This window comes from Bos indicus x Bos taurus, chromosome 19 (assembly GCF_003369695.1).
Source record: "Bos indicus x Bos taurus breed Angus x Brahman F1 hybrid chromosome 19, Bos_hybrid_MaternalHap_v2.0, whole genome shotgun sequence".
NCBI classification, from domain to species: domain Eukaryota; kingdom Metazoa; phylum Chordata; class Mammalia; order Artiodactyla; family Bovidae; genus Bos; species Bos indicus x Bos taurus.
In genome coordinates this window covers 23746264-23771498 of record NC_040094.1, presented here as the reverse complement: position 1 = coordinate 23771498, position 25235 = coordinate 23746264, and the positions used below count along the sequence as shown (strand labels likewise).

General features: G+C 51.2%; 1 protein-coding gene across 4 annotated transcripts in view; it reads left to right on the top strand.

Annotated features, from left to right (window-relative positions):
• Positions 1-506: 506 nt before the first annotated feature.
• SLC43A2 (solute carrier family 43 member 2) overlaps positions 507-25235 on the top strand; it is a 39544-nt gene continuing 14815 nt past the window's right edge. For 2 of the 4 annotated variants that reach the window (XM_027516690.1, XM_027516691.1), the window contains exons 1-5: positions 507-601; positions 1473-1701; positions 9951-10158; positions 11936-11991; positions 13130-13206. In XM_027516690.1, the coding sequence (XP_027372491.1) occupies positions 1542-1701; positions 9951-10158; positions 11936-11991; positions 13130-13206 (501 nt within the window). In that variant the 5' untranslated portion in view covers positions 507-601; positions 1473-1541. Of the gene's footprint in view, positions 751-1003; positions 1702-9950; positions 10159-11935; positions 11992-13129; positions 13207-25235 lie in introns of those variants that run through there. The other 2 variants (XM_027516692.1, XM_027516693.1) reach the window with 2 other exon arrangements.

The following is a 25235-nucleotide window of genomic DNA, read 5'->3' as shown; positions in this document are numbered from 1 at the left end:
AGGAGAGCGAGGATGCAGGACACAAAGCCCAAGGAAGACAGGATGGCAACATAGCGTGGGGAGGTGGCGGGAGGCAGAACGACCCACGCGGAGCCAGAGCATCGGGCGTGGTGCTCAGCACACAGTGAGAGCTGGGGACTACGAAGCGGGCCGGAGGAAAACGGAGCCAGGGAGCTAAGCGGGCTTCGGGAGGGAGACCCGCGTGCAGTTAGGGGAAGTCCGAGAGCTCCGGAACAGCGAGCAGAGGACCCAATCCAGGGAGAGGGTTTCCAGGTAAGACTCTGGAAAGGCGATGGGAGAATACCCCTGGAGCTTCCCGGCCAGACTGACTCCAGTTTTAAGCCGCAGACCTACAGCACCGCCACACGCAGCCCCCTGCCCCCACCCGCTCTCTTGTTTGTCTCCCAGTCCGGCCGGAACCGGCTTCTGCTCGTCGCGGGGCGGACGGGTGGCTGCCGATTGGTTAACGCCTGTTTCCAGCCCTGACTCAGCCAATCAGCGTGCGGCAGTGTTTTCTGCTAAGGGTCGGAATAAAAGGGCTGGAATAAAGGGGGGGCAGAAAAGGCGCCGGCCGGGCCCGATACACACCAGTAGGAGCTGGGTGAGCTGGATCCTGGGGACCCGGGTCCCGAGCTTGAGTGCTGGGGAGAGGAAGGTTCAGGAGTAAGGGCGTAGGGAGATGTCTGCATAAAGGAGGAGAGACTGAATGGATGAGGAGCCGCCGGGGAAGAGGTTCAGGAGCGAGCTAGGGTATGGAGGAGCAGGGTTCGCTTCCATAGAAACGAGCTAATTGCCGAGGAAACGGCCCTAGACGGGGGTCGCGCAGGAGGCTCGCGCCACCGGTTTGAACCGGCTTCGCCTCTCCCATGCGGGGCTCGCGTGGCCGCAGCGCCTAGCGACCTAGACAGCGGCCAATGGCGTGGCAGTTCCTGTGCCGTCAGGCCAATGAGCGGGCCGCGGGCGGGCCGTTCCGGAGCTCCGTGCGCTGATCTTGTGGTTAAGGGAGCCGGGTCTGGGGAAGGGTCTCCAGTGCGTGCGGGCGGGCGGGCTCTGGTGAGGGTCCCGGGGAGTGGCAGCCGTAAGGTGTGCCCCTGCCCAGGTATCCGAACCTCTGGCTGCCTCTCCTGACAGGTCCCAAGCTGCGCCAGGCCTGCTGGGAGCCTGCATTAGTTCCACGTCCCTGAGCATGCGTTTGTCATTTCGTGTTTCTGTGCCTCAGTTTCCCTCCGAGTGAGCCGAGAGAGAAGTCTTCCTGCCTGGCCGGGGCGGCTTCTCCCGGAGCTGCGGGCTGGCGGATGAGCCAGCGGCGGAGAGGGTGGCCCAGGGCCGAGGCAGGGCTGGGGCTTCCTTGCTGCGCGCACTTGTCTCCCGCGCTGCGGAGGGGGTGAGAAGCTGCGCGCGCTGCGGCAGCGGCCCGGGTTGGCCGCCCCGGCTAGGTAGGGCCGGGCGCTAACGCCGAGGTCCGCGCGCAGGTGGCTGCAGAGAGAAGCCCGAGCCGGAGTCGGGTCGCCGCGTCTCGCCGCGCCTCGCCTCGCCTCGCCATGGCGCCCACCCTGGCCACTGCCCATCGGCGCCGCTGGTGGATGGCCTGCACGGCCGTGGTGGAAAACCTCCTCTTCTCGGCAGTCCTCCTGGGCTGGGGCTCGCTGCTTATCATGCTCAAGTCGGAGGGCTTTTACTCCTACCTGTGTACTGAGCCAGGTGAGACGGATACCCGGGTTGAGGGGTGGTCGTTCCGGGAATAGGGGCTTTGGGAGGGGACGAGGGCGGTGTATACTCAACCAGCAAGACCACCTCACTGCGCAACTCCTCCTAGTTAGCAGAAGGCCCATTTAAACCTCCTCCCCCCTCCAGCTCTGCTGGGTACAGATCATCGTCCCTGTTTTTTGGCTGAAGACATTGAGGCTTAGACAGATCTTCTGACTTGCATGAGGTCTCGCAGCTGGAGACTGTCATAGATCCAGAACCCCCAAGTCCAGGGTGTTCTTTCCACCACCCGGGAATATGACTGGACTCCTCTCCTCCCAGTGCCTGGCACATCACTTGCCTTGCAGTAAACATGTTGCTCTCTGACTGTAAGAAAGAGGAACTCCTGACTCAGTGGCTGGGGTGCAGCAAGAGAGAGGAAGTGGCTTGGCCTCCACCCCATGAAAGGTTCATCTAGAATCTAGATGGTTTTCAGTCAGGCCTTGAGTGTCTAAAGGGCTTGTCGGATACAATTTCTTTTCTATTTTTGCTGCTTTCCAATTTTCCAAAGGACATTTCCTCCCACAGGCTGTGAGAACATCTCAGTGGCCTTCTTCCCCTGTGAGGGGGAGGGGAAGGGGGTATTTCTGGAAATGACACTAGGGCTGTCCTCTGCCTTTGCCACACGTTGGTATAACTAAATGAAAGCTGAGGATGCCTGTCTACAAGAAATCTCACCCCCCACCCCCGTGGTCACACCCGATGACCTTGTTTGAGGATTCTGATTGCTGAAGGTCAGTGGGACTCATGTGGCTCTCACTCTCTACACTTCTATCCCCCTTTTCAGCAACCTTGATAATAAATATTTTCTTCTGCCCTCTGTCACTTCCTAATGGTTGAAGTGAGTAGGGTCTCTCCCCAGTACCTTTGACAGCCAGCCCCCGCCCCAGTTCCCTTGGATGAAAATAACCCAAGTCTGACCTGCATCACACCACCAGCTTGCCATTTTTTCCCTCCCAAGACTGCTAACTTTGAGGGAAGAGAAAGCTTTGGACCGGCTCATGCTGCGTGTAAGCCGGTGTAGAATCCTTGTTTTCCTACTCTGATCTTCCCAGGAGGTTGCTGAGCATTCCAGTTACTAGGGAAGCTTCAGCTGGAAGAGGTTAAGGACAGGAGAAAGGGAGGAGATGCTGAGACTGCCTGAGAGAGGGCAGAGAGTATATCATCTATAACCTTTAGCCTTTAGCCACTCAGAATTATTTCCTAATAGCCTAAGGGTTCTTGGCAGACCTTTCCCCACATCAGCAAGAAACCTTGGGAGACAGGAAAGTCACTCAGACCTTGTTCCTTGAACAAGCTTTCTGCTTTGCCTGAGAGATGTTAGGAGGTTAATGACTGGAAGGGAACAGGTTGGAGCATTTGGCACCTCCTCTCCTCTCTTGTGGATCATGACCCTTCCTACTTGCCTCTGACAACTTTCTTCTGGCTGCATAGAGGGGTTAAAGAACAGAAAAAAAACCATCATCTCCAGATGAAGCTTTTAGCATCTCATCCAGACTGGAGGACTGAGGTGGTCAATTTTTTTTTTTTTTTTTTGTCCTACTGTGGTGTCAGAAGGTCAGATTCTAGGGTGGTTTATTTTCCCCCCACGTTGCCCACTGATGTACTTTATTTTATGGTCTTGGCAGCGCCGGGGCTGGTCACTTCATCCCTGCCCCAGCCTTGGCTGCTTCCTTCATTGAAGTGGGAGGAGTCCCAGCGATCGTGCTGACAGCAGTGCTGAGTTGGTGTTTAAGCCCTTTTGAGGCTTGCCTGGTCCCTCCTGTAAACCAAGTGAAGGTGAAGGGTCAGGATTGTGGGTTGAACATCAACTTCTTATCCTGTGCCTTTTGTTCCTGGCTCTGATTTTGGTTTTTCTACTATCTGGCAAACCCGCTGACCCAGCATCCGTGGCGGGCAGGCCTGCTGATTCCACAGGGCTTATCTCTTCTGGCCTCCTTGTTTCTTGGAAGTCTGAGCAGCCTGTTGCCTTGCAGGGCCTGGCATCCCCATGTCTTGCCTGGCTGGGAGTACCTGGAGGATTTGAGGATCAAGATTTCTGCTTAGGCCTAATATTGTCATACTTGGGGACAGCTGAATTGCAGAGAAACAGTTTGGCTGTTTATTGCATTTATTGAATGAGGCTTGTGAAAAGCTGACCAGTCTACAGCTGATTGAGATGCAAATTTGTCAGCGTTTTGTGGCTTTTAGGACCCATGCTTTGGTTTGGAAAATTTGCCTGAACCTGTTGAAAGGTCCTCAGAACTCTTGCTCGGGACTCCAGCCAGGATCCGGTCACAGACACAGTGTCGGGTTCCAGCGTGGCGAGGTGGGACAAAGAAACAAAGAGCTGGGTTTTCCGTTTCCCCTCAGCTCTTTAATCCCTGTCCACCCGATGGTCAGGGTGGATGACAGGGGCTGGGGACCTGGGTTGGCACTTGGCTTTGCCTCCCCAGCCCTCTGGTGTGGGCAGGAGACCAGCTGGGTTCCCAGCCCCAGCTTTCCCAAACCTGTGTCCTTTTGGCCTCTGGATGGCCGCTGTCACCAGCCCCACCCCCCACCCAACCTGTTTCTTCATTTTTCTCTCCGCTTAGGGGGCTGGTGCTCCCTGTGGATGTTTAATCTCTTTTATCTGACCCACACCCTCAGGAAACATTTTCTGAGATGCTGTGCTGGGCGCAGAGTAATCCAGGCCCTCAGGGGGTCTGCAGTCAGCCAGCATCAGAGAGTCACCACACACAGACCTACCCAATCCCACGTGGTGGTCAGACCCCAACAGAGAGCAGTGTGCCGGGGTCATGGGGGGTGAGGGGGAGAGCAGCCATGGGTATCTGGTTCAGCTTGGGTGGGGGGCTCTCTGATGCTTAGGCAGAAGCGTGGAGGGCCAGAAGGAGTGAGTCAGAAGAAGACAGGCAGTGAGCCCCTGAAGCAGGCTGTGTGCTGAAAGAGAAGAGGGAAAGGACAGAAGGGGAGATGATGACTGGAGAGATGGGAAGGAGCCTGCAGGGCCCTGGGGAGGTTGGATCTCCTTTTCAAGGCAGGAAGAAGCTCCCGAGGCAGAAGAGACGGTCAGATTCACCTATTAGCCTCTTAGGAATTATTGAGGGTTTGCCACATGCCAGGCGCTGGGTGGGATCATGGAGGGGTGGGGGGCGGCTCTGGAGATGGGAGATGTGGCTTCTGCATGAGGAAGCCATGGTCCAGCCCAGCCATGGACCCCAAGGCAGCCCCCAGCTCTGTGCTCTTGACCTCCTCAGTGACTCTGTTTCGGTGACCAGGGGCTGTACCCTTCATTGAAACAAAGTAGGAAGCTGGCCCCCGGGACCGTGAGAGGGCAGGGCCAGGCCTGGTCCCCACCAGACCGGGCTGAGGCTGAAGAAGTAGACATGAGACGGTCCCCGCCACTTCACGGCCCTGCCTCGTTATGTCTCTTCTGCTGGTGGTATGTCTCAGACGTCACTGCTGGCACCTTTCACTTTTATTGCTGTGAATAGGCTTTTTTCCACTCCCCACTCCCTGCAACCTCGGTTTATTTTGGATTTTTTTTTTTAATTCTATACCCGGGGTGAGAGGCCTGCAGGGCCTCCAGCCTCAGAATGTATCACAGAGGAGCTGATGCCCTCGGCCCTCCTCACCAACCGCCTTCCTCCTTCCCGTGACCTAATTTTCCTCCTCCACAGCCGCCTGCCCCCACCTGCCTTCTTGGCGTCCCATGAAGGTCCTGTCCAGCTTGGTTGGCTTTCAGTGACTTCATGGGAGCATCTCGGGGGCGGTTCCCATTCTCGCTAGGTGACACGAAGGGCCACCTGGCGTGGTCCCTGACACTGCCAGCCTCGCGCGTCTTTTATTCTCTCAGCATTTTCTCTCTGAACTGCCTCTGACCCAGGTGGTACAGCATCAGTACAGCCTGAAGGTCAGGAGAGCTTTGAGGTCCAGCCGCCAAGACTCAAGTCTGGCTTCTCCAGGTACCGTCTGTGAGACCCCAGGTACCTGTTTGGGTACTCCAGATGGCCAGATGTGAACCAGTGGGTGGAGGGGGAGGTGCTCAGTGACATAGGAACCACTAGTGTGGAACACAGCGGCCAGCACACACCGGCCCTCTGTGACCACAGCCAGGGGACCAGATCCTGGTCTGGCCAGCGCGGTCCTCTGATTGTCTGTGTCCTGCCTCGGGCTCGCTGTGTGTGAGGCTGACCTCTCGCCTACATACCCCCTGCCAGACGGAGATGCTGCTTCCTGTTGCCGGATAGACTAAGGATTTGAGAGAGACAGGAGATCCTGGGGCAGTGACCATCAGCAGGGAAGTCCAGGGGCTGGTATTGGGTGGGTGGGGCAGGGGGCTGCTCAAGTGTAGAGGGGCCTCCAGCCCCGTGCCCCTTGCTCCTCAAGAAGCCTCGTCTGGTCAGCTATTCTGGCTTGTTGCCCTAGGGTAGGGGGAGCCGCCTCCTTGATCCAGGGCGGTTAGGGGAGCCTAAGTGGGGTCACAGCACCTTCTTTTCTCCCCTTTCTCGCTAAGGGTTTTGAGTGCTGGGTTCTGTGAGTGGGGCCGAACAGAGCAGGCATTGTTCCCTCCTCCCTGCCCTGGGTCTCCTCCTAAGCAGCCTCACGCCCGTTCCCTGCACACTCTGGACACACCAGTTCCTCACCTGTTTCTTCTTGGTTTACCTTCCCGGGTTAGGCTGGGCCGCTCTGGCTGCATCTGTGATAAGCAGGTGCAGGTGAGGCCCAGAGCAGGCTGGGCTGGGTGAGGGCTAAACTCTAGGCTGGGAGCAGAGAGGCACCCCAGAGGCTCGGCACTTCCTGGGCGCGTATCTGTTTTGTGTCTCTCCGGCCCACAGTGGCCCAGGTGGGAGCAGAGCGAGAGGAGCAGCCTGGGTGTGACTGTGTTTGGGCATCTGCTGGATCTGTGATTATTCATGTGGGCTGTTTACTGCCAACAAAGCTTTGGGCTCACAGAAGGTTGAGTTCCATCTGGGGCAAGAGGCACTCTCATGTTGCTCCCTGGGCCGGTGAGAGGCCACTCAGGCCTCCCCGCCCCCTGGCTCATCTGTCTCTGGACATCACTGCCCGGAGCTAGGAGGGCAGACAGCCAGGTGGCCCCATTGGCAGGGATTTAAGAGAAGGCTTGTGGCCCAACGCGTAAGGGTCCTGCTCTGTTGCAGCGGCCCTAGGCTGAAAGATGGGAGGGACAGATTCCCTTCCCTCCACTCTGCCTTCTCTCTCCTGGAGCCCCTCCTGTCTAGTTATAGGTGACCAGATAGCTAAACAATTCAAGATGTTTTTTTGTTCCCATCTTCAACTAAGAGTGAACCAGGGTGTCTGCCTTGAGTATACATGTTGCCTTGGGATTTCATCTTCCCTCTCTTGAGAAGTACAGCCGTGGTTTTAGGTCCAGCCCTGGGAAGGACAGAAGCAGGGCCCCCTGGTGCCTCTGATCAGAGACAGTGCCTCGTTCCCTCCGCATTCAGTCGGGGCTCCCTGCTTGGAGAAGCCGACCCCGCAGCACTGCCAGCCCTGAGTGATTTTGTGTTTTCTGATGGGCCCCAGACCCTACATGGCCACAGTTAGGTCTCACAGCCAGCGATCCGGGACCCGCAGCTGTCCACTCCCTGCTCCATCCACTCTGTTGCACCTGTGCTGGTTTGCTCACACCTGCACAGCAGCCCGGAGGTGACCGTTGCTTTGCCTGGTCCCTCCTGCTTCACATTCAGTTCCTGTTGCTGCTAGCAGAGCTGACACCCGAAGCCAGTGCCGACCTGTGAAGCAGCTCCGCTCTTCCAGAAGCGGGCCCCGCCGTGAACAAGCAGCTCCGGCCCGCTGGCCCTGAGCCGGGACCTCCTGGGCTCAGATGACCCTGTTTGTGATGTGTTTTGGCTGCCAGTGTGGTGCGGACATCTTTTGGGAAGCTGAGATAAGGTGGCAGAGATGAGGGGACGGAAATCTGGCTTGTTGGATTTTGTCTCTGTGGCTTCAGGGGGTAACACTGTGGCTGTGATCTCCTTCAATCCCCTCTGGCTTCAAGTTGGCGCCATGCGTCCTGTTTCATTTCTTCTTTCTGGATCCTTTTGGTCAAGGTGATCTGACCCCACTGTTTGCATTCATTCAGGAAACAGTGACCGTGCGCCAGGACCAAGGGGGGTGCTGGGGACACAGGTGACTGGGACACAGTCCCTGTCCTAACCCAGTGGGAGGCCAGACATGAATTCATGCTATGAATGAATGATCAGGTATGGAACTCTGCTTCCAGTTACAGCATCCGGCTCTGCTACCTGCCAGTTGCATCATTATCCCCGTTCCAAGTCTCCCGTCGGAGGAGGAGTAGTGACAGTAATAACGCACGCGTACTGAGTTGCTTCAGTCGTGTCTGACTGTCTGCGACCCCGTGGACTGTAGCCCACCAGGCTCCTCCGTCCATGGAATTCTCCAGGCAAGAACACTGGAGCCGGTTGCTATGCCCTCCTCCTAGGGATCTTCCCAATCCAGGATTGAACCCGTGTCTCTTTTGTCTCCTGCATTGGCAGGTGGATTCTTTACCACTGGCACCACCTAGTAAGCTTCTAATAATAGTAATAACTTTTAGCTATTGGTTATGAGCACTTCCTATGCCTTTGTGAGCTCTCAAATATTATCTGGATTTTCTCTTTTATGTTACCCCAAATTCTGCTGCTGCTGCTGCTGCTAAGTCACTTCAGTTGTGTCCAACTCTGTGTGACCCCATAGACGGCAGCCCACCAGGCTCCCCCGTCCCTGGAGAGACAGATATATTTATTACCTTATGCCCATTTTACAGATAAAGAAACTGAGATAGTGAGAGATGAAGTCGCTTCTCCTGGGTGATAAAATAGCAAGTAGAGGAACCAGAATTGGAACCCAGATCCCAGCACCCGCACCCTCAGTGTGCCCCCCACCAGGACCTGTTGGTCCGAGGTTGGCACAGAACGTGATTCACCCAGCGTGCATCTTCTTCCATGACCTTGGCTCACCCCCCCAGGAGAGGGCCAGGCAGGCCTTGCCGACCTCAGCTTTACGGCCCTGGCGCCGGAGGGCCGCATGCAGGAGACAGCACTTATCTGCTGAGAGGTATTTCCTTGAGTCTCCTGGCATGACCTCCTCGCATCTAATCAGAGGCTGCTCCTCTCTCTGCAGGATTAGTCAGCATCTCTTAACTAGCAGTCCCGAGAGGAGCAGAGCGCGTTCCCCACTGCGTGCCAGCCCGTCCCCACCCTCCCGCCCCTCGCTGCTGCAGCATTTTTTCCTTCCCTCTTTTGCTGTCTTGGGGTTGGGTGGACTTTGGAGAGGGTCATTAAGGACTAGGATTATGGCATAGGTGTGGCCACCAGAGACAGTGACATCGTGACCCCAGTGAGAAAAAGAAGATAGGTGCCCTTTGACAAGCGAAAGCAAGTTATTTGGTACTCTTTTTTTTAAACAAAGAACCTTTCCCATGGGGGTTCTGTGACTCGGTATGTGTAGTAGTTGATGCTGTGAGAGCATGAGAGAGAATTTAGCACAGGGGATGTGTTTGAAATCTGATGTATTAGGCATTAGTACACCCTTCCTCTCAATAGACACAGCTGAGCCCAGCAGCTTGTCCTTCCCAAGTGGTCTAGGGTTGCCCTCCTGTACGCTGGCCACAGGCTGCTCCCATGGACAGAGCTGCAGAGAAGCTCTAGCCAGTTTGGGGACCTGCAGCCCAGGCTAGGTCCCAAAGCCTGCTATTCGAGGTGTCGCTTACTTTAGAGTCGGAATCCTGGGACTTCCCTGGTGGCCCAGTGGCCAAGAGTCTGGGCTCTCGATGCAGGGGGCGCAGGTTTGATCCTTGATCAGGGAAATAGATCCACATGCTGCAACTAAGACCTGGTGCAGCTAAATAAATAAATGGGAATCCCACCCTGGGGCTTGTGGGTGCTGCAAAGACACAAGAAGCCCCGAGACTGTGGGCAAGACTTTTCTAAGGGCAAGAGCAGCGCTTTCTGTATTGGATTCTTCAAAGGGAAGGTGACTCCCCCGTCCAAAAAAAGAAAAGGGAAGAATCTCTGTATTATCACTCCAGGGAGCTTTGGCCACGTGGACATCCCAGCCTGCTGGAGGTATTCAGAGCTCTGAAGGGGCCCAGAGCTAGCCCTGGCCTTCTCAGCAGGCTGACTCTGGGTGGGCACCTGCCCCTCTGGTCTTTGGAGATCCCTGCCATGACCCTGTGATCAAGTTCCCTTCCCTCTACACAGAGAACGTCACCAACATCACAGTGGGGGCCACGGCAGAACCGGAGCATGAGGAGGTGAGCCGGATGAATGGCTGGCTCAGCTGCAAGGCCCAGGATGAGATGCTGAACCTGGCCTTCACCGTGGGCTCCTTCCTGCTCAGTGCCATCACCCTGCCCCTGGGCATCGTCATGGACAAGTACGGCCCAAGGAAGCTTAGGCTGCTGGGCAGGTCAGTTCTGGGGGGAGGCAGGTGGGTGGGGTGGGGGGGCGGGCCCGGGCCACGATTCCCCACTGTACGGGATCCTGGTATCTGCTGTCAGGGGCACTGTGGTGCTCCCTGAATGCCCACCTGCGACGGGGCTGCTGTGATCCTTGTGTTATTCCGATCTGCATAGAAAAGTCACGGGACTCAGGCCTGCCTGGGAGGACCTGCTTGTCATTATGATTTCCGGTCTTTTTCATCTTCCATCTCTGTGAGAAAAAAAGATTTTGAACACATACCTCTAATATAAGCACATGGAATCATCAATAATATACACATTTGTCGGGCTTCCCTGGTGGCTAAGATGGTAAAGAATCCACCTGCAGTATGAGAGACCAGGCTTTGATCCTGGGGTCGGGAAGATCCCTTGGAGAAGGGAATGCAACCCACTCCAGTATTCTTGCCTGGAGAATCCCATGAGCGGAGGAGCCTGGCGGGCTGCAGTCCATGGGGTCGCAAAGAGTTGGACACGACTGAGTGACTAAGCACGCAGGCCTATACATATGTCATTCTTAATGTTTAATGTGCTTTATTTTTTCTTCCATTTTTATTGAGATATTAATTGATGTACAGCCCTGTGTAAGACTGAGGTACAGCATAATGATCATATTTACATACGTCATGAAATGAATCCTACAGAGAGCTTAGGGAACATCCACCATCTCATATAGTATTTTATATGCCTTATGATACATATACAAAAGAGATAAAATGGCTGAGATTTTAAATTACAAAATGGAAAATTATAAAATTTCTAAAATTGTAAAATAGCATTTCCCTACCCCAGGCACCTTAGTGGGTCATCTTATGCACCTCCTAGGGTGTGTTCCTAGGCTATAAAACTCCAGTCTTCCAGTCTCAGGGTCAGTCTGCCAAGCAGCTGGCCCTGTCTGGCCAGGGTCCTCCCCAAGCCAGTCCCACTGGGAGTGAGCATTGTGCAGGGCAGTGGTTGGCCATGAGCAAGGCCCGTGGCCCTGAAGGAAATCAGCTGGGGGATCTGTGTCATTCATTCTTTGGAGCTTACAATGGCTTGGTCCCCAGCTCAGAGCCAAGTAGAGGGGGTTTGAAAGCTGCCACTCATCATCCCTTGCCCCGTGGGGTTCTTTCTGTCCCCTGGCTGAGCGGACACAGGAGTCTGCGGGATGGTTTGTGTCCTTACTTGCTTTACAGCCTTGACTCTGTCCAGTCTGGGGAATGGAGCGGGCAGTGCAGTGGGGTGTTTACCAGGTCTGGCTTTGGGGCTTGAATTCCAGCTTAGCCACCTGCTAGCTAGGACACTGGAGAATTTCATTTTTGTTTCTGTGTTGGGTTTGTTTTTTATTTCTTTATTTTTAGGTATTTGAATGCCTGTGTTTGTGTGTGTGTGTGTTTTTTTTTTAATTTATTTTATTGAAATATAGTTGATTAACAATGTTTATTAATTTCTACTATACACCAAAGTGATTCAGTTATATGTTTATATGTATACATTCTTTTCTGTATTATTGTCCATTATGGTTTGTCCCGGTATATTGAATATAATTCCCTGTGCTATACAGTAGGACCTTGTTGTTTTATTTTTGTTATTTTGAGTCTTATTTTTCTCATCCATAAAATAGAGCCAATTACGCTCCTTAGAACTGTTGAACAAAAGAACGTATGTACATTTTCTGAAAACGTCTTGACATGTATCAAATACCTCCATATAAACAATATTAACAATAATGATGATAACCAATAATGTAGTATTTCTCTTTGTTTTTAGTGCCTGCTTTGCTGTCTCCTGCTTGCTGATTGCGTATGGAGCAAGTAACCCAAACTGTGAGTATGCTTTTCCTCTACCCTTTTGTCAGGGATTGGGGAGACAGCACCCAGAGGTGCTCGCAGGCCCACCTGCTCTAGGAAGCTGGGCCAGGCCTGTGCTCACTACTCGAGTTAGAGGGACACTTGTTAGACCTTTACCCACTGACTTAATTCAGATGGTGGCTGGATAAGCAAATGGCCCAGACAAGTGTCTGAGAGAAGCTCTCAGGGGATGAGGAACACCCATCTCATTACTGAGCCAGGCCAGTCCCCGATGGACTCACTGATGCCAGCTTGAGAACCAGGCCAGCTGCAGGAGTGTGTGCGGAGGTCGTGAGCTGAACCGCTCAGAGCAGCCCAGGCCTGCACTTTAGGACGGCTCAGAAGCCACCCGGCCCCTCACTCTGCTCAGGTGGAGCTGATGCTGCAAGGACTTTTGGAACAAACACCAAAATAGGGCTTGACTTTCACCAAAATCTTGGGGTTTTTTTGGCTGCACTGCACGACATGTAGGATCTTAGTTCCCTGACCAGGGATCGAACTCGCGTCTCCTGCATTGGAAGTGCAGAGTCTTAACCACCGAGGGAGGCCTGTGTTTCACTAGACTCTTATCCAGGCTCCTCTCCTGATTGGGAGTACCTGTATTTTTTATTTCAGTGAACAGCTTTTTTAGACCTCTCCCTTGTGGGTAAAGGGCTTCCCTCATAGCTCAGTTGGTAAAGAATCTTCCTGCAATGCAGGAGACCTGGGTTTGATTTCTGGGTCAGAAAGATCTCCTGGAGAAGGAAATGGCAACCGACTCCAGTATTCTTGCCTGGGAAATCCCATGGACAGAGGAGCCTGGCAGGCTACAGTCCATGGGGTCGCAAGAGTCGGACATGACTTAGCAACTAAACCACCACTTGTGGGTAAGGTTAGTGAAGAAAGGGGGACGGGGATCCACCTTTTGCAAGAGCCAAAACTCCATAAAATAGGCAAGAGGAGGATGAGGCAGAGGCTGGGCCAGCTCCCCAGGTGTCCAGCACTAATGCCTGATGACTTGTCATCACTAGCAGCATTCGCTCAAAGCAAGCTCCTCGTCATCAGTGGACCAGGCCCCAGCCTCCCTGAAGCTCAGTCGTGGTTCCCCTCTTAGCAGCCTTCTGCTTCCTTCCAGCCCTGTCTGTGCTCATCTTCATCGCCCTGGCTCTGAATGGCTTTGGTGGGATGTGCATGACTTTTACCTCATTAACAGTAAGTACCATTTAAAAAAATATATTTATTTGGCTCTGCTGGGTCTTAGTTGTGGCATGTGGGATCTAGTTCCCTGACCAGGAATGGAAACCAGGCCCCCTGCACTGGGAGCATGGAGTCTCAGCCACTGCACTATCAGAGAAGGCCCAGTACCAGTTTTTTTGAGAACATCCCTATTGACATTGGAGAAGGCAATGGCACCCCACTCCAGTACTCTTGCCTGGAAAATCCCATGGATGGAGGAGCCTGGTAGGCTGCAGTCCATGGGGTCGCTAAGTCGGGCACAACTGAGCGACTTCACTTTCACTTTTCACTTTCATGCATTGGAGAAGGAAATGGCAACCCACTCCAGTATTCTTGCCTGGAGAATCCCAGGGACAGAGGAGCCTAGTGGGCTGCCGTCTATGGGGTCGCACAGAGTTGGACACGACTGAAGTGACTTAGCAGCTATAGACATCCCTTTATGGCTCAGATGGTGAAGAATCTGCCTGCAATGCAGGACACCTGGTTTCGATCCCAGGGTTGGGAAGAGCCCCTGGAGAAGGGCATGGCAACCCACTCCAGTGTTCTTGCCTGGAGAATCCCCAAGGACAGAGGAGCCTGGTGGGCTACAGTCCACAGGGTCACAAAGAGATGGACATGACTGAGCAACGAACACTTTCGCTTTCTAGTTCAGTCATCTTTTTGCAAATCTGAGGCAGCTTTTATTGACTCTAATTTGCTTGCCTTCCATTCACCTGTATCTGCTGGAGTATCCCAAGCAGTAAGGGTTGTTGTTGGTGAAGCTGTGGCAACAAAGCCTATTTCTGGCTCCCAAGCTGGGGAAGTCCTGCAGGCTGGACTGGCAGGCAGCAGAGTCAGTCTCAGAGCAGCCTGTCTCCTGCCTCCTGACCTTGACTCAGGCACCAAGGAAGCCAGCTTAGTAGCTGTGTGGAAGAAAAACAACCTGCCACCTACTCTCTTTTCTCATATTTTCTGTGGCAGCTCTTGCTAATAGTGAAACCTCAAAACAGACCTCTCTTGGAATCACCCTGCCCCTAACTGTTGCTTTGTTCAGAACTGAATGAAAAACTCTGGGGAATCACAGAGTCTGCACTTCTGCTTGGTTTTCTTTCTTTCTTTTTTTAAAATAATTTTTATTTATTTATTTTATTTTTGGCTGTGCTGGGTCTTCACTGATACTCGGACTTTTCTCTAGTTGCAGCGGGCCGGGGCTACTCTCTGGTTATGGTGCTTGGGCTTCTCATTGCAGTGGTTTCTCTCGCTGCAGAGCACAGGCTCTAGGTTGCAGAGGCTTCAGTAATTGTGGCGTGTGGACTCTGGTTGCGGCCCCCGGGGCTCTAAGCACAGGCTCAGTAGTTGTGGCACACAGGCCCAGTCACATGTGGGAGTCTTCCCAGATCAGGGGTCGAACCTGTGTCTCCTGCATTGACAGACAGATTCTTTACTCCGGAGCCACCAGCGAAGCCCTGCTTGGTTTTCTAAATGCCAAGGCACAGGGAGCCCTTTTCCCAAGGGAGGGAGATCCTTTCTTGGGATGCTGAGTACTCTCTTATGGTAGCCCCAGGACACCATAGAATGGGCTTCTCTTGGAAGTGAATGAGACTGCATGAAGATCCAGGTTGAAAAAAGTCCAAAAAAAGCCAAAAGAATCTTTCCCCGGAAGGAAGAAGGGAGTTATCTGCAGGTTCACCTGGTCAGGCTGGTGTGCCTTTCAGAGCTGGCCATTGGGAAAGGAGTGAGAATGTGAGGCTTCCCGAGGGATTTCTCTGTCCAACAGGAACGTCTCGCCTGCCTTAGTTTCCCCTCAAGAAGGTTTTTAATGACACAGTGCCTCCCAGCCCTGTTTATCTGCAGTGCATTGGCTTCTGCTTTCTCTTTCCACTAATGAGTCAGGGATCAGGCTGCTGAAGGGCCCTCGTTTAGCTTTGAGGGGGCCCTGGAGCCTTGCTGGTCTTCTTCTAAGGAACTTGAAGAGGTGCTGACATTCCTGTGACCCCTGGCCTGCAGGCTGTGAGCCAGAGGCCTGGTTGGACCCGATTCCTCTTCTCAGCCTTCCTGTGCTTTCTCCATTTATTAACTTTATCCTGGTGGGAAGGGTGAGCTACCAGGGCCTACGTCCGTGGAAATGGAGCAGTCGGTAGAGTCTGTGTTAGGCTGAGAGAGGCACCACCCAGGACCGCATACATGGTGTGCTCCAGAGTGGGGGACTCAAATATCCAGGGTCTCTGGTTGCCTTGCCCTGGTAGTGTGAAGGAGACTGACTTTGTACTCTTTTGTGCATTTTTATTTTTTTTTTTAAATCAGGTAGATGATTTATTTCTTTGGCTGCACCAGGTCTTTGTTGCAGAATATGGGATGTAGTTCCCTGACTAGGAATCAAACCCAGGCCCCCTGCTTTGGGAGCAAGGAGTCTTAGCCATTGGGCCACTAGGGAAGTCCCAACCAGATAGATTTTTTTAAGTGGGTGTATCTCCCTCCCTCTCAAATTCTGGGGTAAGGCACATGTTGAAGCTGTACAGAGTATGTTAGAACTGTCAAATGCACCAATTCCATTCAGCTGTGTCCACTGTGAAGCAGGAGCCCAGTTCTGTTTGTTCTTTGACAGTGTAAACATGACCAACTCTTTCATCAAAATGAAAAATGAAAATCTGGCATCTATGTCATGGCAGTTCTGAATTTCAGGATAAAAGAAAGAGATGGTCCTTAAACTTGAGTATATGCTCTGAAATACATAAAGATGCTCTATTGTTATAAGCCTAAAACAGATTAAAAACCTCCTTACCGTGAATCCCCGTTAGGGCAGTCTTCAAAATAAGATGGTAGTTGTGGTCCAGAAATCCTGTCAGGGTGGCTAGGAGGGTCATAAGGATTCTTTTTGTTTTCTTCTCTTCTTAATGATTATAAAACAAAAAGGTTTGATTTTAAAAAGTCAACTATTTGAGAAATGTACTATGTGAACTGTAAAATCCTGTAAGCCTAACTTCATCAGTTTAGAATGTAACTCTTTAGTATTAAAAAAGGAATCTAAGTATACTAAAGTTCTTTTCAAAAGAAACACTGTTACAACTTGCCTTTTTCACTTGACAGTGTATCTCTTACCTCTTTTCCTGCCAGTCCTTGGGAATCTACCTTATTATTTTAAACTCTAGAGATTGGCCTCATTATTAGAGAGTTCCATGTGATTCTCTAATATAGATTGCCATGATTTATTTAACCAGTTTCCTGCTAATGGACTTTTGGGTTGGTTTCCAATTTTTATGATTTATGATTCTGCCAAAGTGAACATCTCTGTACATGTATTTCTATAAAATAAATTCCTGGAAGGATTGCCAGGCCCCAGGATCAGCATGTTTTAAATTTTAATGTAGACTATGGTCTTCCCAAAAGGGTATACACAGATGCTGGCCTTCCAGCATATCTGAGAAGTTTTCTTCCACACCCCTTCCAACACCCTGTCCAGATTCTTGTAAACATTAGCCAATCCAATCTGGTGAAAAATAATATGTTACAATTTATTTATTTATTTTTTTTTAATATGTTACAATTTAAAATTTCTTTAACTGTTAGTGAGATGGAGCATCTTTCCACCTCTTTTTGATGATAACTTGTATTTCTTCTGGGATTGCTTCTTTGTGTCTTTTGTCTATTTTTCTACAGGGTTGTTTCTCTTTTTTTTTTTTTTTAATTGTGTTTTGTAAGCCCTCTTTCATACACACACAAAAAATAGTTCTCTATCTGAGTGAACAGTGGTCTTACCCTAAGTTTTTTAGGTCCTTATGAGGTCCATGAAGAAGCTTCAGGAGGGCTGGGCATTTCTTTGAAATTCTCCAAAAGCAAATTGCGTGTGTGTGTGCCCGGGCAGGTGCGTTTTTTTCTAGGGGAGGGTCTGTTGCTTTCATCAGCTTCTAGTAGGTCTGTGTGAAGCTGAACACACTGTAGCAGGAGTGTTTGTCTTAACTCCTTGCTCTCCCACAGGGAGGTAAAGGCTGCACAGGCCAGACAGTGACCAGACAAGAAAACCGTCTGATCATCCCCTGGAGCATTTGGTTAGCAGGCGTCTGCTTTAAGATAGCCTGGTGGCCTGTCCCTCTAAGGCTCCCATTCTTGAGTCTAGAGCAGAGGTCAGCAGACTCCTGCCCCCAGGCCACATCCAGGCCACTGCAGGTTTCTGTGAACACAGGTTTATCGGCACAGAACCGCTCCCATTTGATTCTTTTGTGCTAATGACGGTGGAGTGAGTGACGGTGACAGTCTCACTGCATGGAGACCACATGGTTGCAAAACCTAGAGTTTTTCTGGCCCTTGGCAAAAAAAGTCTGACAGCCTTAGGTCTAGAAGCACAAGAAGCTGCTCAATCATGATTCCCTGTCAGAAGGCAGGGGCTCACCCCCACCCCCAGCCCCAGCTCTAGTTATGTGACCCTCCTCCTCAAGCATTTTTCATGCCGCCGGCTTCCTCCTCTGTGCCCTGGCCCCAGGGACCTCCTTGGGCAGTCCTCTGTCCCACAAGGCTTCAGATAAGGAGCATTTCTAGATCAGACCTCGAGAGGGGACTGAGAAGCAGGTCAGTGAGGGCAGCCTGCGGCTCTTGGGCCATGGTCTTGGGCCGTGGGGGCTTCTGCTGAGCAGAGCTGAATCTAGTCCTGACACAGCCCAAACCTTTTAAAAAGCAGAACTGTTAGGATCGGCTCCCGGAGGTGCCAGACCAGCAGCACAATGGCACTTTCTGTTTGGGTCTCCTAGCCGTGCTCTCATCTGGGGGACAAAGGAGTCTTCAGGGTCGCCTTTAGGAGCTTCCTAAATCAACAGCTTTGGGACTCAGTGACAACCTAGGAATCCGGGGGGAGGGGGGTTGTGTTGCCAGGGAAACCTTAATTGGGGGACTTTCTGAGTCCCAAGGGGTTGTGGTATAAATAAGGATGACCAGGGACTGTGAACTGCTATCCCCATTGGTGCTAGTGAAGGGGTCCTAACTTCACAGAACACCTTTTCCCCACCAGCCTGTAGACTCCCTTCCAGAGCCAAAGAGGTGTGTGTACCCATGGGTGATCCTGCCCCCATGAGCAGAGGCTGGACCTCCTGCCAGGTGGGCTAGCTTTCCCAGGTCCCTGCCTCAGAGGGTCCTGGGCAATGCGACACTCTCAGAGGAGGAGGGTGCAGGTCACCGGGGGTCAGGGCCCACCCCAAGGTGCCAAGCCTCAGCCTCCTCTTGGCATCTGGACAGCACACTCAGGTCTGTTTGCTCACTGCCTCGCGTTTGTTCAAGTCTTTAACTCGCTTCAGCGGCTGGAGGAAAACAGCGGCCGGCAGCTGGGGTGGCGTCTGGGGGCCACCACCCAACGATCTGGGGCCGGGGTTGCTTAGAGATGGGAGTGGATGCCACCAACATTGTGAACATGTCTTTTCCACTTCATTACTCTGACCCCTGTCAGCGTGGGTGGGACGGGGAGTTCTGAGCTGAAACCCTCCCAGAAAAGTGATTGCAAAGTGCTGCCAGGCTCCTTAATGAAAACATTTCTCTGTGGGCTTTCCCTGTCTGACTCATGGGAGTCTTACTTGGAGCCTGAGGAAGAAATGATCCCACGGGAGTTGAGATCTGAGTTTGAAGAGAACAGAGTAAATGTCCATCTTCGAACACCTGGGAGGAGGGGAGGGAGAGGATTCCAGATATAGCAGTGAAACAGATGGCCCCGTCCAGGGCTGTGTGTGGAGTTTAGCATTCCTGCTCAGGTGACCTGTTTCTATGGCTAGGAGAGGATCCCCACGGCACCCCACGTGCCAGGTAAGCAGGACTCGCCTGCTGCCCCCAGCCAGCTCTGCCTCTCTTTCTGTTGTGTGCTCTGAGAGCCCAAAGCCATCAGCCCATCACCATTGGCCTGGGAAAAATCCACCCATCAGAGGGTTTCCACCCCGTGAAGTTGCCCCAGCACGTGACTCATTCAGGGGTGGACTGAACGTGTAGTGGGGGCCTCGGAAGGGCTGGACCTGGCTGGGAAAGTGAACTAAGTGGCTGGGGAAGTGGGGCCCCTCCTCCCCACCCCTTCAGCAGTGAAGCGGAAAGGTGACCACAAGGACCTTTACCTGGCAGTGTGTGCTTGGAGCTGCCAGTCGTGAAGGGTTAGAAAAGAGCCCAGCTATGCTGAGTCCACTTGTCCAGACTGGTACCTGGATCCTGGCCTGTTCAGGTTGCATGGGGCTATTGGGTGTGTGCAGCAGCCACTTGAGGACAAGGGTCACCTTTGAAAGGGGCCTGAGGGCCCAAATGCCAGTCCCCCACCCCCACCCTGGATGGCCCGTGGCATCTCCCCAAGAGCCAGGGTGAGCCCCCCTAGCTGGTGGGCTCCGGAGATCACTGATTTGGAAAGCGGGTGCCAGGTGGCTCTTATGTCCCTGCCTGCCAGCAAGCCCCAGGCCTGTCTTGGGGGCTCCTGGGAAGAGAGACATCTTAAAGAGGGTCCTCCGAGGAGGGCCGCCCATCCTCACTGTGCGGGATCCTAGGCTTCTCAGCCAGTAGCCGGCTCCGAGGCCAGCACTCCAGGGGAGGGGCCGTCTGCAGCTGCTGTTTTCCCCTCTGGGAAGGTCACAGAGCCGGGGCCTGTTTACAGTGCAGCCCAGGGGCTGAGCGAATGAGTCACCACCGGCTCGCGCGGGGATGGCATTCCGCGGCCGGCTCAGAGGACGGGTTCTGCCTGGCTGAGCCCACTCCAGCCCCCCTCCTACCCCGGGGCAGCAACAGCATTAATGGCGGCAGTGGTGGGAAGCCCCCCAGAGCCAGGGAGGGGGCCTCCGCACTTCCCCCCACACCCAACCTACGAGAGCAGTTGGGAGCCCAGGGTCAGGAAACCGCCCTGCTGAGTGTTTTCCTCGCATCTGTCTTTGCAGCTCGGCTGCAGCTTCCTACTTGGCAGGAGTCACGGTTCTTCCCCCTCCGCCCGGCCCTCCAGCCGGCACTAGGCACTCTGCTCAGTCCTCAGCCATCATTCACTCCATCACCAGGGCTTCTGAGTGGCCATTATGTGCAGCTGAGGTCGGGCAGAGGCAGAAGGAGGGAGGGAGGAGGGGGATGTGGAGACCAGTGGGGGAGGAGACCCAGACAAGATGAAAGGAAAGTCTGCAGCCAAGGGCAGCCTGACAGTGCTGCCCTGGACTGTGGGGAGGTCGGCCGGGGGAGGTCAGGGAGGGAGGAGGCAGGTAGGCCTCAAAGGAGCTTTGGAAAAGATGTAAGAAATCTCTAATGGGGAGAGCAAACAGAGTGGTTAATAAGGAACAGAGAGAGGTATGAGAGGTAAGGATAATTGCCTTGATCCTCCAAATCAAGTGTGGACCCTTCAGGGGCCGCGTGTGTGTTTTCCAGGAGACAGAGTAGCCCAGTGGTTATGCACGTCAACTTGACGTGCTTTGACTTCTAGTTTTGACCCTTACCAGCCTAGGGATCCCTTGACTGTTTTTTTTAAAAGAACTTTTGTATTTTTGGCGGCGCTGGGCCTTCGTTGCTGTGTGCAGGCTTTGTCTAGTTGCGGCGCGCGGGGCCCACGCTTGCAGTGGCTTCTTCTGTCGTGGAACATGGTCTCTAGGACAGGGCTCAGTCGTTGGGGCACACACAGGCTTAGTCGCCCCACAGCATGTGGGATCTTCCTGAATCAGGGATCGAACCCTTGTACAGCGCTGCATTGGCAGGCAGACTCACCAGGGAAGTCCCCTTGACTTTTCTAATCCTAAAGTCTTGGAACCATTAAGTGAGGGTAATGAGTGACGCTTTCTTGGTAAGGATGTTATGAGGGTTTTTAGGATAATAATAGTTTCTGTTATAATAACAATGCTACTATATTATTTAATATATTAACATAACCGTGTATGCTGTCATATATTATAACTTAATAATAAGGAAAAATCCTCTGATCAAGCTGCTCCTGGGCAAATGGGGGAAATTTCCTCTAGCAGGCATGACAGCTTTGGGAGGAAGGGAAGGAAGTGGCTTAAAGGATAAAACACAATTAGTGTTAACATTTGAAAAATAATTAGTGCCCCCAGGGTAAACTTCACTCCGCCTGTGTTTGCTGTTTTGTGACCACACACTGACCACTGCCAGGATGTTTATGCTTTAGCTTTCACTGGTCAAGGTCATCCTTGACACTGTTTTCAGAGAAATTTCATCTGACACAAATGTTGTTTAGTCTCTAAGTCATGTCCGATTCTTTTGCAACCCTGTTGACTGCAGCCTGCCAGGCTTCTCTGTTCATGGGACTTCCCAAGCAAGAATACTGAAGTGGGTTTGCCATTGCCTTCTCCAGGGGATCGCAAAGAGTCGGACACGACTGAGCTACTAGCTACTACTGAAAGCTAAAATACTTTCAGCTACTACGAAAAGCTGAAATACTTTGACTACCCGTTTGAACACAGTAGTGGCTCAGTCCGACTCTTTGCAACCCCATGGACTATAGCCTATCAGGCTCCTCCGTCCATGGGATTTTCCAGGCAAGAGTGCTGGAGTGGATTAGCAATTTCCTTCTCCAGGGGATCTTCCTGACCCAGGAATTGAACCCACGTCTCCTGCATTGCGGGCAGACGCTTTACCGTCTGAGCCACCAGGGAAATCCACTTAGATTGGTCAGAAAAACCCTATCATCAACTATGACATTAAAGGACAAACTGGGAAAACATACCTAACGGTAGGAACAAACTAGGAAGGTCTTTAATATATAAAGAGCCTATACCAAATTAATATGAATGAATTAACATCTTCTTAGGAAGAAAGGACAAATGAGGAATGTAACTGATTTTAAAAACTGTAGAAAAAAATGTTCAAAGTCATTAGCAATCAGTAAATGTAAGTTTTTTCAATTCCAATTGGTGTAAGTTTTTTGGAAGGTAGTTTGTCACAGAGTATCACAAAAAAACTTAAAAACGTGGATTCCCTTTTGCCAAATGATTCTACTTTGGGGAATTTTTACCTTAAGGAAATAATAGCTATTTGCGTATGTGTTTATCTTCAAGCATGTCCATTAAAAAATGTTATTTATGATAAAAATTGAAAAGGATCTGAGAACATCAGAGAAATGGTTGCATAAATTATAGACCATTCAGAAAAGGAAATACCAGACAGGTGTTACAAATTATGTTGAAGATGAATACAGGAATAAATCAGGAAGTATTTATAATATACAAAATAAAAAAAGAGGAAGTTTTTAAAATAATATGTAGTATCTGATTCCAGTTTGGTTAAAACTTATAGGTATTTATAGGAAAATAATTGAAGGCAATTACATCAAAATGATAATGTGGCTATATCAGGGGAATTCTTTTTTCCCCAAGGGGAATTTTTATTTCATTTTTTATGTGTACTTTGTTCTAGATATTTTACAATGAACATGCGTTGCTTTCCTAACCAGCAAAAAATAACTGTAAGGTAAAGGATAAGATGTACACATTCCTGAGGAGGCTGTATAGTGTGGTTTGCCCTGAGGCTCTGTATACCCTGGGAGTGTATACCACATGCTTACCAAAAGAACATATTAAGGAGGGGGAGGATTTTCAGGGTGTTGTAAAGAATGTTCCAGGCAGGGAGAGGCAGAGAAGCCAGGAGGGCAGCTGGGAGGCTACTGGCCTTGTCCAGACATGAGGGTGAGGATCTCATCCAGGGTCAGATGGAAAGTCAGAACCCTCTCCCAGCTTCCTATTCTTGCCCGTCCCAGACGCAGTCTGGGGAGCAGACTCCGGGAAATGAGGTCAGAGTTGCCCACTAGCCCCAAGCTCTGTGGTTTTGTTGGCCTCTAGCTTGGGTTAGGGTAGAAGAAAAAGGGCTGGTAAGCAAGCTGTCTGCTTTTCAGAAGTATCCCCTTGCCCTGTCAAAAAGTTGGGAACACTCTTTGCACCCAAAGGTGACTACCATGGCAGAAGCGTTTCTTGGCTTGACTGTGCTGAGTGGCTTTTGTCTTCCATCTGCTTTTCTGATTGGGTTCTAAGCCCTCTTTTTTGTTGTTGCTGTTGTTTTGTGCTTTGTTTCTTTGGCCATACTGCCCTGCATGTGGGATCTTAATTCCCCTATCAGGGATCAAACCCATGCCCCCTGCATTGAAAGCACAGAGTCTTAAACACTGGACTGACAGGGAAATCCCTCTAAGCCATCTTTGATCCCTTCTTTCTTCACATGCCTTCCAGGCTGGAACAGTTTCCTTCTTCCATACAAGCAAAGCTAATCTTTGGATTCTCCCTGGGGCAGATATGGGCCTGGAGATGCCTGAAGCTGCCTTGGTGGAATAGCCAGTGAGGCACAGCCGAAATACGTGAGCCCAGGATCTGAGGGTGTCCTCTGAACCGCAGCATATCTGGGAGGCAGGTGTGCACAGTGAAATTGGGTGCCTTTCGGGCTCACCTAGGTGTGCTTGGGTGGCCATGAGCATGTCACCTTTCCTCTGTCTCCTGCTGGGGAAGTTTCCACATGCTCCTTGTCTCCCTCCGACCCTCTCTGAGAAGCCTGAGTGCGCAGAGGGGGCTGGAGGAAGAACTCTGTGTGTGTGGCAAAGCTGTTGAGGCACCCTGGCCTGATGCCACAAGATGGCTTTGTTGGCCACACACTATGGATTTATTCATGTTCCTTTTTAATCCTGGGATCCCAAAACATCTCAAGTCTCTTATTCATGTTTTTTTTTTTCTTTAACAATGACACTGAGACATAATCTACATACCATACAATTCACCTAAACTATATAAGTCAATGGATTTTAGTGTATTTATAGAGTTACACGGTCATCACCAGAATTAATCATATCACCCCAATCACAATTCTGGACCATTAGCATTTCCTCCCTGTCCCTCCCAGGTTCTTCTACCCCAGCCCTAGACAGCCCCTCGTCTAGTCTCTGTCTCTAGGGATTTGCCTGTTCCGGACATTTCACATGAATGGAATCATACAGTTACGTGGTCTTCTGTGACTGGTGTCTTTCACTCGGCATAATTTTGCAGAGTTGATTCGTGTTGTAACATGTATCAGCTCTTCATTCCTTTCTGTGGCTGTGTAATATTCCCTTGTGTGCATATCCCACAGTTTGCTTATCTAGTCATCCATTGATGGGCGTGAAGGTTGTTCCCACTTTTTGTATATTATAAAGAATGCTGCTGTAAACACTCATGTACCTACATGTTTTTGTGTGAACATACGTTTGTATTCGTCTTGTGTATATACCTAGGAGTGAAGTGTCTGGGTCACATGGTAGCTTTGTGTTTAAATGAGGAGCTTCCAGACTGTTTTGCAAAGTGACTGCACCATTTTCGGTTCTCACCAGTCGGGTAGGAGGGTTCCAACTACTCTATATCAGCACCAGCATTTGTTGTGTTCTATTTTCTTTTTAAAAAAATTATTATTGTAGCCACTTAGCATGCACAGGGGGTATGAAGCAGCAGCTTATTGTGGTTTGATTTGCATTTCCCTATGACTAATGATACTGAGTATCTTTTCATAACGGTATTGGCTATTTGTGTATCTTCTTTGGAGAAACGTCTATTCAGAAATGCCTGTTTGCCCATTTTAAAAATGATTATTTTTTTTATTATTACTGAGTTGTCAGAGTTATTTATATATTGCAGATAGGAGTGCCCTATCCAATACGTGATTCATAAAAATTTTCTCTCTTCGTCTCATCATATTTTCATTTTCTTGATGGCGTCCTTTGAAGCACAAACATTTTTCACTTGTATGATGTCCCTTTTTCATTTTTAATTGTGGTCAAAACAGGCAGAAATGATGAGGGGCAGGTAGGTAAATACATTCACACTGCTTGTGTTCAGCAAACGGATTAACTTGCAGGCAGCCATCACGTGGTGCATTTTGATAAAACCCCAAAACGATTCCAGACATCTTGGCAGAGGGAGATGTAGTTTAGGTCCATATAAGCAGCCTGAGTTCAATAAAACAGGTTCGCAGATCCAGAGAGCGAGTCTCAATGCCAGGGACTGTGTGGGTGTGAATGGAGAACCTTCAGAGCAAGTGGTGTGAGCTCTCCTGAGGTTAGCAAGCGCACGGAAGGCTGC